The sequence below is a fragment of the Blennius ocellaris genome (assembly GCF_963422515.1).
Source record: "Blennius ocellaris genome assembly, chromosome: 9".
NCBI lineage: Eukaryota > Metazoa > Chordata > Actinopteri > Blenniiformes > Blenniidae > Blennius > Blennius ocellaris.
Genome location: NC_137658.1, coordinates 6,562,684 through 6,576,733, shown reverse-complemented (window position 1 = coordinate 6,576,733; position 14,050 = coordinate 6,562,684). Strand labels below are relative to the sequence as shown.

General features: G+C 41.9%; 1 protein-coding gene across 1 annotated transcript in view; it reads left to right on the top strand.

Annotated features, from left to right (window-relative positions):
- The window catches only part of ccdc88b (coiled-coil domain containing 88B), a 50,174-nt gene extending 38,565 nt beyond the window's left edge, over positions 1–11,609 (top strand). The window contains exons 24-28 of the mRNA XM_080501716.1: positions 2,820–2,965; positions 7,138–7,245; positions 8,604–8,755; positions 10,815–11,153; positions 11,499–11,609. Coding sequence (XP_080357842.1) covers positions 2,820–2,965; positions 7,138–7,245; positions 8,604–8,755; positions 10,815–11,153; positions 11,499–11,557 — 804 coding nt within the window. The 3' untranslated portion in view covers positions 11,558–11,609. The remainder of the gene's footprint in view (positions 1–2,819; positions 2,966–7,137; positions 7,246–8,603; positions 8,756–10,814; positions 11,154–11,498) is intronic.
- The last annotated feature ends 2,441 nt before the right edge of the window (positions 11,610–14,050 follow it).

The window sequence follows — 14,050 nt, the reverse complement described above, 5'->3', positions numbered from 1 at the left end:
TCCAGCTTTGTGACGATTCATCAAAGAGGTTTTCTGTGTTTTGGCCTTGAAATTCACTCAACTCCACGCATCATCCAGCTCGCGTTTCTTTTCAGCTGTCAATGAGTCGACCAGTTGAGACATCACTCCACATCCGCATTGAGTTTCCAAAGCCTCTTCACATCTGATTGCGTTTGTCTGCTTTGTGCCGGTGGCATCGGCCCAGAGTTCATATTTACTTGACAAGAAGCCCACAAAATTCAGTTGATCATTAAAACCTATGACCAGGAACCCCGGGTTCTATTCAAGTCTATGGTGTGACAACGATTTGCTTAGTGATTATAATAATCCAATCCAGCCCATCTTTAGTTATGATGTACTTCAAAACAAACACAGAGTTCTTCTTCTTCTTCTTCTTTTTCTTCTTCTATACTAATACTACTATTAATAGTAGGATTGTTAGCCGGTGCCTGCCTCTGAATCAGTTGCGGGTTTGTAGGCGTGTGTCCGCGCACGTGTGTGCGTTCTAAGTAATTGTCTCTCTGTGTTTCTCTGGTGATGGACTGCTGAGCCGTCCCCGGCGTACTCTGCTTTTCACTCGGCGTCTGCTTGGATAGACTGCAGTTCGCCACGACCCTTGTCCGCATGAAACAGGTTTCAAGACAAACGGTCAAAAGTCACTCGTGATGCAAAGCTGCTGTTATTCAACACGTCGTCATGGCAACCGCATATCAGTGTGAATTATGCGCTCGACCAACTCTTCTGAACCTTACCTTTTAACTATGTAATCCCTAAAAAAAAGAAAGGCTAAAAGTCAAAGCAGATCAGTTGTAATGATTAAATATGAATTGACAGACTGTAAAGCCAGTAACAAACCCCAGCCTGGTACAAGGTCAGTCTCCACAGACTAAAACTGGAAACGAAGGCCAAACACATTATATGAACCTGAATGTTTGGTTTGTGTTCAACGTGTGGGCAGCAGGCAGAAAAGCACGTTCTTCTGTTTTCAATACGGTAACAAAGCTTTTATTCTGGCAAGCTTATGTAATTTCAAATGTTGAAATGCTTAATCAGCTGCCAACATATATATGTGTAAAAAGAGCAACAACAACAACCTTGAAATCTAGTCAGGTTGGATTTTGCTGTGAAATGTGGCGACAGTGATAAAGACGGCACTTGGCCGTCTTTATATTTAACTTGTGTTAAACTTCACACCTCGCTGATTGGAGTTTTAACCGTATTATAGACACATTTCATCACGGGTACCATTTAATATGCTGGCTGATATGTGTAAACCCCAGAATGCATCTGTGTCTCGTGTTGAAATGTTTTCCTCCAGTCGATTTAGTTGTTTCCGAGAACATTTGCTGCAGTCTGTAAAAAAAAAACCCAAAAAACTCCCCTGCTGCAGAGTGGAAACTCTTGTGCACCGTTTTATTAGGTGAAATAAACATGCGTGTGAGTTGTGTTGATCTATATTTTTTCTACTAATTGGTAATTTGAAAAAGTGTGTGTGTGTGTGTGTTTGCTGGAGTGACAGTAATGAAGAATAGTTCAGCAAAGTGAGTTTGTGGCTGGAAACTGTTCTGCTAATCTTAATAAGGAAAAGGCTGGCAGCAGGTATGCTGATGTTCATTAGTCAGATTGTTGACAGTAACACTGTCAGTGTTGAAGGCGAGTGTGTGTGTGTATATGTCTTTTTTGCTCCTGCTGCAAAGTAAAAAAAAAAAAAAAAAAAAAATCTTGTTAATTGATAAAATCAGGCCTGTGGTGTGTGCTTATGCTGGCACTGAAGAGACTGAGGGGGTGTTTTGTGACTATTCTGCCGAGTGTTTTTAGCTTTGGCTGCTTCAGCAACACCTGCGACTCTTATGTGTTTGGTATGAAAGTGTGACGACACATTTTTTTTTTTTTTTTTTTTTTTTGCGGTATAAGGAAATGCTTCTTCCCAACACTTAAATAGTACCCATGGTGGACTCAGTTGAATTAAAATTGCAAGAGAAGCACTTATAAGGCTCTAATTTCACACATCTGTAGCGCAATAATCTCGAGTTGCATTTTTTTTTTAAATGCAGAGCTTTGTTTTGTTTAATGAGCAACTTTCTTTGTGAATGCAAACTGTAATTGCCAGCATGCACACGCTGTAAAAATGGGTTAAGTATTACATTACTTACACCTAATTGCAAGCTAGGAAAAGTGCAGCACAGAGGTTGAACTGGTGTTCAGTTGGGGATAATTTGCACATTTCTGTGTCGTCTTCAGCGAACTGTTTGACTTATTATAATAATCACCTGCTCCTCGTGTTTTTTTTCTTCGCACTACAGTGAATCAGATTCCAATGCAGATTTTCAAACATCACTTTATCAGAATTTCTGGGCCTGAAAAGTATCACCATGTGGTTTTTGTGTGGTCTTGTCTCGTGAAGTGGCTCATGAATTCTTGGTTCCTTCTTTTTGAACATTTAGGTGTTTAAATGCCCTTGCTAAAGAATGAATATTATACTTTATTATATTCACTCACATATATCACAGTGACGTTACATTAGCAATTCATTTCTCTCTCGTATAAAGACAAATGAGGGACTGCACGTTGGTTGATCACCCCGCTTTTCCTCACAGCGAGGATGTTCAGGGTTTGAATCATGACCGGGCCGGTCAGTGTGGAGTTCCAAAAAAACCATGCATGTTAATCGCCCGCGATGTTGAACTGGTTCAAAAATCACATCGAAGGTGGATGGACGGATAAAATACAGAAGATGACTGCTGAAACCCGAAGAGGAATGTATTTAGCTGCCCAGCTAAATGATCCACTCTTGATTCTTTCATGGTTCTGGGGTTTAGCTGCTGACGCAGCTGAAGGGCAACATGGAGGAGGAGAACCGACATCTAGCGGAGCAGAACCAGAGTCTGCTGAAGGAGAACCGAGCCTTACTGGAGCAGAGCCTGGAGCGCCGGGACCAGCACTACTCACAGCAGAGGGAGTACCAGTCAGTGCACACACACACACACACACACACACACACACACACACACACACACACACACACACACACACACACACACACACACACACACACACACACACACACACAGTAAGAAACAAACATAGCAGGTAATTTGTTTCGCTGGGGATTACTGCCAAGAAAGCAGACGTGAATTGAAGAAGAAATGAGGTTCATTCACGATAGAACAAAAACATTTGGATGCTGCAGCAGCAGCAGCAGCATCAGCAGACTTCATGTGTTCCAGGAGATGCGTTGTGTTAACATTTATAAGATTGCAGTAAAAAAACAGTCTGTGTTCATATCTAGTACATAAAAGCACTCGTATAAAGGTTTGAGACTGTGAGACAGTAATTTCACAGTCCAGCAGCACTCAGCAGTCGTCCTTTTGAATGACTAATAGGCTGGTAGCAGATTAATCCAGAACTAATAGTGAGCATGCGGCGCTGACTTCACTCTTCAAGTGTAATGAACCAAATTTTGCACAAATTATATCTTTTTGTAGCTTCATTTTCAGCTTCGGTTCTCAAAAAGATTACTTTTGTCTGGCGGGCTCCTTTTTGTGGATGAAAACGGCAGATAAAACATGTCAGTGTGAACGTTTCACGTTGTTTTAACGGTGTATTTCAGTTCAGCGCCACCGCCGCGCGAGGTCTGTCACCTTCGGGTCCGTGCTGCGCCGCTGGATGTCTGAAACAAACGCATGTTAAAAATGGTCACGCATTGTTCAGATGTTCATCGTTTTCGTGGAGAAGAAAATTGATGCCAGCGGGTTATCGAAGGATGTGAGATGAGAGGATGATCTTGGGATTCATTCATGGATCCTGTAGAATCACTTCTGTGTTTAAAAAAAACCGTGGACAGATACTGTGTTTATTGTGTTCCAATCTGATTAATGCGGAGCTGCAGAACAGGAAACAATTCTGAAAGTTGCTCAGGAAAGTTTTCAGGGTAACACGGACTCTGCTGAAGGTTGAAGGCACCCAGCAGAGAGTTTGAGCTGAGCGGGTCAGTGTTTGTCTGTTTTTCATTCACCCTGAAAAACAGCACATAAGGACACGATGTGTATTCCTGCAGTTTCACACGACTCCTCTGACCTAGGTTGGTGGAGATAATGCATCGAAAGGAAAAAAGAAAAAAGAAAATCTTTACGGTTGTAGTAGGGAAAGATGTGAAACAGCAAAAGAAACCACAGTTTGAATGCGTCTCAGTTTCATTTTTTTTAATCTAAAAATACATCAGACGCCATGTGCTTGTCGGTCCTGCGGGATACAAGCCGGTTTGTGTCGGGAGACAAACGCTAGATATAATGTGAAAGGAGTCATCACCTGAAGCTCTTCAGAGTGATGTAGAGGGTTTTAGCGTCTTTCAGCTGCCTGCTTTGGGTTGTTTCATTAGCTATTCCCCTGAATGCAGCAAAGAGACATTTTACACAAAACATTTTCTGCAGGCTCCTGGAGTCAAGTCTTGTATTGTCTGGTTATGAATATGTCAGATTTTTCCAGAATATTGCACCGTGTGAGTCAAGGTGAAGAGGAAGTTCACAAGTGTTGTGAGTCGACCTCAGGTTGATAAATTCTCCAGGTTTCGTCTTAATGTCTTCTTTCTCCATTTTCAAGCTGAACTTTAGCCTCATTTTCTTCTGTGTTTCAATGATTCACTTGCTTCATGAGTCTCGAGGACATTTGTAGATTGTAATCGAAGAAATAGAGTGTCACATTAAAAAAAAAAACCCAACAATCTGAAATGGATTTCTCTGGTGCACTTTCGCTACCTCACACACCAGCAGCAGCAGCAGCAGCAGCAGCGATGACTTGCATTTAAAGAGCTTGGTCATTATTTGGAGTTCAGTGTCGGTTGGACTGGCCAGGATGGCGATCGAGCGAAGACGACCTACTTGCAGCTGCAGTGATGCTGCAAAGTTGTGTAGTGCTGCACATTTAGAACGATAAGTATAGTCTATGGTGACACGGTTCCCTTTGCGATAACTTTTTTGCTGGGATTTTTAACTCAAATCGGATGTGTCTTACAATTTCCCAGCAGGTCGGCCTGCCAGACAAAGTAAACAAGACCAGACAGGAACGTGAAACAGCAGGTCAACGCCTGGCAGCAGGTCAGACTCCAGGGTGGCATCAGGTGGAGGTTGGAAAAGAAAAATCACACAGCAGCACTGGTGGTCTGGCAGAGAGCAGGGAAACTGGCTGGTACATTTTAGATATTGTTGGTGGATGAATGAAGAGCTAGTTGATAAACAGATGGATGAATTGGAATGGGGGGGGGTCGCTGGAGATCGGTAGGATGGCCGATCTGGAAAGTTTTTTAAGAAATTCACATTCAAGATGAACAAGATTAAAAAAAAATATCTGGTGAACACACATTGAAGGATACTTCCCCTCAAAATACAACCCAAGCTTCAACTTGTGTAAAAAAATCCAAAACAAAAAATAAAAGATTATTATAGACCAGTTGGACAGAAATACAATTTAAAATGAGAGTTGGTCTTGTTTGATGTTCCAAATAGAAGCAGCTTTTTTTCCTACTGTGGTTCATTGCATTAATGAGAGCAAACCCCCTCAGGTAGTGGGTACGTGCCTGCTGATGACAGACCGTCATATCGAGCTCTGGCGTGTCGACGTGACTCTTTAAAGATGCTGGGCGTCGCTGTGGAAACGAGGAGGTGACCTTCAGACCCGGCCAAGTTTGTGTGCCGACAGTTTGATCAAAGCTGACGTGAACCAGTATCACCGCCTGCTGCTGAATGCAAAGATTTGAACTGGAAAATGACAAATGGAAAAAGAAAAACCCCAACCTGTCAATACCGCCATTATTTTCCAATTTTTATTATTTTTTTCACTCTAAAGCCTGAAGCTTAAAAGAAATAAATGCTTTTGGAGAGTTTTGCTTACTCCTGAAGTTGAGGTTATTTGTGCAGGACTCTGGCCAGACTCAAATAAACTGTAGTACGGTTCATTAGGAGAGGGAATCTAATCCAAACTAACACCAGGACCTGAGTCCAAATAGAGTGTCCGGGATGGGAGGAGGCGGATGTTTTTATCTCACAGCCAGCAGTTTCTCTTACTTGGATAAACAAGCATTAAAAATGGAGCAGAAATCACAGTGGGGCAAAGGCTCTTGTCCAGTTTTTCTTTGTTTTTCTTTACAGCAGTGAAAAACTAAGACTTGCCCAAGAGGGAAAGCTGACATCCAGTGACTGTGTCGTGTATTAATTCATGCTCAAATCAAAACATCACTTGCTCAGTGTGGTTCAGATTTAAAAAAGCAGCGTTGCTCATTTCAGATAAATTGCATTTAAAAACATAATTTAATGAAAGCTAAATGAAATGATCTGTTTGTGCCCTTCGCTGATTCACACATCATTTTGCTGGCAGTTTATTTTCTTTTTCTGGAGTCTGGGAAATATATTTAGATCCTGGCACGGTGCAAGAAGGCAGCTTAGATTGTTTGATTGACAAAATGACTTGAATTGTGAGCGACACTGAGAAACGATGCAATGCACGGAGAAGTTTTGTGAATCCAGTTGGGTAAACGTGGAAAGTTGCCTCATAAGCTTTCAAAAGATGAATCTAACTGGCCCTGGAGAGAGCTCTATCAAACTCTACAGTCCTGATGTGGATTCAGAAAATCAAAACAAAAGATTTACTTGGAATTGAGTAGGTAACCTATAAGTAATAATAGAATATTTAAATACAGGGGGGAAAAACATCAACACTGCATCAAAAAGACATTGACTCTTTCAATCTAAAGATCCTTGACATAAAGCAGAGTCGCTGCTTTGCTTCTGCTCACACTATTCAACGATCAACTGTGTAATAGATGTTGAGATGCTGCAACGAGAGTACAAACCTTTGCTGGCATGACGCTTTAGGGAATTGCAGATTGAGCTTGAAAGTCTGTGCAATAACATTCAGTTGTATGAAAAGATTCCGGTTGAAGCATCACAGCAGCTTCTGTTTATCAACAAGGATGCTATAGGAACTGGTGAAGTCAGACGGCGTCGGCCACATTATAATACACATTTGCAGGAATAATCCTGATAATGCACTCATGAAATGAATGAAAATACCTTCCTACACCTTTTCCCCCCTTATCTTCCTCCACTGCTTCCGTCCTCTCATGCTCTGTGTGTTTTCCCACAGGGAGAAACTCAACGAACTCCGGCGGGAGAAGCAGAAGTTGGTGGAGAAGATTATGGATCAGTATAGAGTCCTGGAGCCCAGCATGCCACTTCCAACCAACAAGGCCAAGTACCTTATATCACTTATGTTTACCTCTACCGTACACAGGCCTGCTGATATATTCATTATCTGGCTTGTGGCAGAACACATTATCTTCACAAATGATAGTGCTACTTTCAAGAAAAAAACCACATTAAATTCAAAAATACGAGGTACATTTAAACTGTTTATATCCTTGAAACTGTTAGGATTAGGATTGTTCAGCAGTTTTATTCATTCCTAACATTGGTCTGGCGACGTTAAAATAACAATTCATAACATTTGGAAAAGGATAAAATGATAAAACCTGGATCAACGGCCCAACAGATCAAAGCTCGAATGCGACAAACATGAAGTTATAGCTGCGCTGAGTTTTAAACCGGTGTGAATGTCAATGGGACTTGAAAGGTGTAAATGTTTGGGACTTGCTGCTTAAATATTTCCTTTTTAATTGTCTTTCAGTAGCATTAATTCTCATCTCTGAAGCTTGCAGTGGCCAACTGAATACTTAAATAGCGTTTTAATTGAATTAGGATATTTCATTCGCCCCAGTTTTATTATATTTGTTCTTGGCTTTTCTCCCAAATTGCCAGAAAAAGTTGAATTACATTCTTATTATTCCCTCTTTTGGTTTTGTTTCATTGTGTTCTCTAACGCTGCAATCCCACATTTGCAGGTCATGTTGAATTGGCCTACTGTAATTCTCCTTTGTTCATAGAATTTGTTCTATCATCTTCACACAGTGGGATATTATGTTGTACAAAAGACAATATAAGTTTTTGTATCAGATGTTTCATATTGGTAGATATCTTATATTTCACACTGTTTGTATTCTTTAGTTATCAGATGATTTTATACACACACACACACGTCAGTTCTATTTAATTCAAACATGGACTCTCAACAGATCTAAAGTTTTTGGAATGCAGATTTCTCCGTTCATGAGTTGTTCACGCACACTAAGTGTACTTGTCTCGCACTGGACAGCTGACAAGCTTTTTATATAATAAATGTAACATTTAAAAAGTGCGTTTTACCCCTGGTGCTATGGCTTATTATGGTCATGACATTTTAATTATAGCTTTTCCAAATGTATTTTCAGCAAGTGCACTCTTGGCATACTAAGTGACATTTGGCACCTGGAAGAACATTTTGTTCTTATTTTGAGTTTTCTTACTAGAGGCAGGGGGGGGGGGGGGGGGGGGGGGCAAAAAAGCACAACAGTATTTGAAACAAAGAATGCATTTGGTGAAGAAGATGCATTCTGTGACACTTGGCATCCTGTCGCTGTTTCCTGGAAAATAAAGGTGTGTTTGTGCGTATGCAGACAGACACTCCCAGGGCTCATCGCTCTTTGTAAATGGTTCCTGTCCTCTGTGTCCTCGTAGGAAATCTAACTGGATTGCCGACAGGATGAAGAAGCTAATCAAACCCCGGGGAGGAGGAAGAGAGGGACGCGCCCTCTTCACTGCCGTGGGCAGCGTGGAAAACCTGGCCGACAGCTCGGAATTTACATCAGACACACACACGTCTCAGGCTGGTGAGACGACAAATGTGCACACACACACACACACACACAGACACACACACACACACTGACAGTCCCGCACGGCCTCTCTCTTCCTCACGTCGACAAACACGGCAACACCGGCCGACTGGTTTTTCACGAAGATATGCTCACATGCTCACCCCATCAAGCGAGGCTACGGGCGCGCATACAAATCATCTCATGACTACCAAGTGTGGTCGGCGTTGATACCGCTCTCCTCCTCTCAGATCCCTCCCTGCAGAGTGCCAAGACTCACCGAGCCTGGCTTCCTCTGCTCGCCACATGTTGAAAGCCAGAGACTCGTGAGGCTTCATTTTTCTTTTTCGTGTCTTTTACTGACTGAGAGTCAGAAATAAAGAAATTAAAAAATGGAGCAGATGTTTTCTAAGCTGGGATTTAAGCCCCAACCTGCATTCTTGATATGTTCTCTCCCTATGCTGGCACTCGAATATTGTCTCCTGTTTATTTTCCCCTCACATTGTGTTTTCTACTATCCTCCTTAAACCCAGATTTCTCAAACTTGAAGGATGGATCTTTTTGTTTCCCTCCTCGACAGAAACACTGCTGGTCTTTGTTGAGCCTGTATCCCAGACTGAGATTTGATCTCTCATCCATGCAGCGAGTGGAAGAAGCAGAAAATCTCTCCACTATGAAGAGTCGGCTAAGACGTCTCCGACAAACCACTTTTTACATGTTTGCTGTGACATTTCCCACAATAATTGACTAAACTGCCTCAGCGCTGGATCATGTTAAATCTGTTCACTCTACTTTTTTAAATGTGAAGGTCAAACTTTGCCCTTGTTAAACTTTTTGGTTAACTCATTTGCATTCCAAATCTCACAAATTCTTTGCACCAAATTAGTCATTCACTCTTTCAAATAAACTTAGAAACACCAAAAAAGACTAAAAACATAGCTTTTAGGACGTTGCTGTTTAATAATGTCACTGCATAAGTATTTAAAGTATCATAATGAATAATTTGCAATAAACACAAATGTGAGTACATATAACAAGATTAGTAAACGTTTATAACAGTTTTATTGTGATTGGTCTTTCAATAAAGGCATTTTAGAGTAACAGAGTAATTAAATAATCAGCAATGGGAACATATTTTTTATGTACTGATAGTTAACACATTACAATAAAACATTAATTACATGTTTTATTATACAGATTGCAGTTCCAGTCTCTCCTGCGAGGAAGTTTATATTACAAAAGGCTAAATTTGTTTAATGCCTGCCCAAGAAATTAATGAAATTAAATCAGGAAAAGAGGTTGCATCATTTCCACTTTGCATAATTGCATTTATCCTACAGTTTGTACACAGTTATTGATGCATCCCAGGAGGAATTACAGCCTTAAAAGACCAGCATAAGAACTCAAAATTATGTTCCGAACAAAATCCCATTAATGTCTATTACAAAGCATTTACATTTATTTGTTTATGCACTTTAAGTACTCGCTAAGTAATCACTAAAAGGGGGTATAAAGTATCGGATTTATTTTTAGTGCTTTTATTTTTTTCTTGTGCCAAACAAAGAGCATCTCCTTTATGTTCTCTGGGATCGATGTCTGGCCGAGTCGCGCGGCCGTCGGGAGTCACTCTGGGGTTTTAATATTTTGCTCAAGGACAACTCATGACAAGAAGGACAGGAATCAAACAAATAACCCAGCGATTAATGGCGGCCCGGCTCAACCAGCTGTGCCACGGTTATCGCATTTGCTTAATTTATTTCTGCCTTTGCCGCAGTCCCCGAAACACCGGAGGAAAGTGTTGTACCCTCGTTGTTTGTGCCGTAAATCAATCCTGCTGATTTGTCCCATCTGGTGGCACAAGGTGAAAAATGTGGCTTTCAGAAAGACAAATACTGAAAACTATAATGCACAGGGCGATGTGCATTGATTATACTCATAACTCAGAATGAAGGAGCCGTTGATTTACAGACGATGAAATGCTATCACCTGTAACTGTATACTTGCTCTGAATAAACAAGGGATTTGAGTAATAATAACCATTTGTCAACCATGAATTCATTCCCCTCTGTTCCAGACCCTCGCAGCGCTCCGGTCTCTCCTTCTCCTTTGAGAAAATCCCGATCCCAGACAGACCCGGACATTTCCGTCCCCGGCACACCGGCTTCCCGCTCCGGCTCGGGGGGCCGCCGGAAACTGGGCTCTCGTCACGGCTGGGGGCTGGGTCTCGCTCGACAAGGCTCAGGAGTGTCTCAGTCCTTCAGCCCGGGCGACCACAAGACGCACCCCCGCCTGCGCTCCAGCCAGAACTCGTCCGAGGTCCTCTGGGAGGGAGGGAAGAGTGACGTGAAGGCACCTCAGGAGGCTGGCGCCCCGTCAGCCGGTCGGCAGAGTGTCGAGGACGACGAAGGAAAAGGTGAGAAGGCGGACAAAGTGGAGTGACGGTGTTTACATCTGGACACTTTTAGAAACGTCCACCCGATTAAAATCACAAAAACGACTTTGGTCCCACAAGAGGGAGAACTGGAAACCACATAGTGAGATCATGTAAAGTGTGTGTGTGTGTTTGGACGAGTTACATCCATATATAACAAGATCAATGACTTAATAAGTTGTATGTCAAGCTGAGTAAAGTGAAACTGAACCTAAAGGGATTCAAACAACTACAATCATTCGGAAACACAACTAATCTGTATTTTTTTTTTTTTTTTTTAATAAAACATGCACTGCTCTCTTACACTGTGATCTCCTCTGCCTCCAGACACTCAACACTCCAGCGACGAAACATCCGACAAAGATCTACACACTCACTCCAGCTGAATCAAGTAAAAGTGTTTTTTTTTTTTTTTCCTATTGGATGCTTCCAGCCAACGGTTTGAAATGCATCTTTGTGTATGTCAGTATTTTTGAATACATGAATAAATTCCTGAATTGGTGATATGTGGTTGCTGACTTCTACCATAAATGATTTCCCCCAACTCTCTAAATGGAAGAATTACTCCACCAAAGTACTGATATTTCTGGATCTGAGACAAATAAAATCATTTATATATTCCCCATTTTTCCTCGTTTAACGCCGTCCCCAAACAGAAAAACGTCAGTCATGTTTTATTATCCTCATAAAGTCAATATTGGTTTCTTTTGAATATGTAATCATATGCTAATATGGAAATAACCCCTCACAAAAGTCATAAAATAGAAAATAAACCTATGCAGCTATTTTTTATTTTTTTAGAACAAATAGTGGAAATTTCTAGCAGCAACAAGCCTCCTCAGGCAGTCTTTCTTTAAACCCTCTGGCGATCTTGTCTTCCCACCATGGACACAGTTGCAGGAAACCAGCTTTATGACGAACTCTCAGCAGGCTGAGCCAAGACGGTTCGTGAGATTACAGTCTGCGACATAATGATCTGAGCAGACTTCAGCACAACCCCTGTGTCTTTGCAAAAATGGAGAGCAAAATACAGGCGTAAGCTCTAAACATGTGCAGGCTAAATGTCGCTGCTCAACAGAGGAGGGAGGTCCAAGAAGGAGATGAGAAGTCGGACTTAAAGGATTAAGACATTGAAAGTAATCGTGCTGCTTCACCTCAGTTTCTGTCATGGGAGTTGCAGTTTTTTGGGAATTTTTTTGGGCCAAGAACACTTAAATCCCTATCCTCCTATATTTATTAAAGAAATTCAAAATGACACACTGGACTGATTTACGTTGGCCACCATCATCGTATAAACCGCTAACGCGAGTGTCTTTCCTTCATCAAGGACGGACTTATCCGAGGTTGATTTCAATAAGAAATTCAGCAGATCCTCCGCGGAGAACATCCAGGATATTAAAGCAGGTTTCATCCACAACACATAATGTACAGTGTGTACCTCAGCTGTGAGGGGATGTGGAGCAGAGCTGGTGAAAGTAAAAGCCGTCACATGCAAATTTCTCCTGAGCATTACTGTTTAGTGCTCGAAGCGCTTCATCTCGCTTTCCAAAAACCTTTACGGGATTAACTAAATATGTTGGGTGTACCTGCTGTTCCTTCTGATCACCTCTTCTTTGAGTTGGCTCTTTCAAAGTCAAAAAAATAAATAAATAAATAAAGTAAGTCTTGAGAAAGCTGATCACATATTTTTTGTGAGGTGTGCTTCAAGGTAAAATGGAATAGCAGTTGGCTACTGTGTGCCCGTAAATTTCTAAATATTAGCAGTGAAGCAAGGTGAACGAAAAAGTGAGATTTCTGGAAATGACCTCATAAAGGTGTCCAAAACAACGTGAGATTTAAGTGAAGAAGGGAGAAACTCTTGATTGTGCTTTCTGCAGTCCAGGTACACGCCGGGGGTCAGGTTGATGCAGGAAGCAAAAATAAATAGATAAATCTAATGAACCTTCTAACCGGTGGATCTGATCTGAGTTCAGCAGGATAAACATGAATAAACTCCACCATCTGGCTCACATATGGTTGAAAATCCCATTTTATTTCAGGGACTCTGCATAAATCCAGTCATTGATATGACGGTAAATGATCTGCACTGGCGCTTTAATGAGAGTCCTCTTCATCCCCTTTCACTGTTGCACCAAATGGTGTCAGTGTAGAGCCGCCAGGCTTCTGTCAACAGACAGACAGACGGATGGATGAAGCAGGGAGGGGGAATTAGCATGCAGCTTTCCAAATGAGCAGGCCTGAGAGTTCATCATGGAGCTAAAAGTGCCCTCTTATAAGACAAGCAGCTTCCAAAATGAGCCCCTGCCTCCCAGATTAAGACGAGGACACGTCAGCATTCCTAGTCGGGACTGTGTTTCCAGGGTGAGGTGATGCATACGCGTGCAGAAAACCCGAAGGATAATAGCAGGCCGGAGCCGTGTCTCTCCAGCCGGCCCTCCCCTATGGCACATCCTGAATTATGATTTGCGAATGACAAATGGATCGCTAATACAATTCATGAATTATGTAGTTGTCATGGTGACATTAATCAAAAAGCAGGGCCCTTCTCTCAGCTCCGAACATTGTGTTTGTGGAATTGAGATGCATGACGGGGGCTGCCCACCGAGCCGCCTGAATGAGCGCGGGGCAAAGCGAGAGAAAGATATTGGTTCTGCCAGTCACTCAGAGGCTTATTATGAGTGCAATGCAACAATCACACGCCCTCAGGCACACAGACAGACAGCGCCCACAGACAAAAGTGAAGGGTACGGCTTTACATTCTCAAACAACAGAGCTCTGTGTGTTCACAGGTTATTTTTTTCAACCTCCATATGTTGTCTGGAAATGCCTAAAGAGGCGTACTTAAAGAGGGGAAAGATTGAGAAAAGGGTTGCAATATG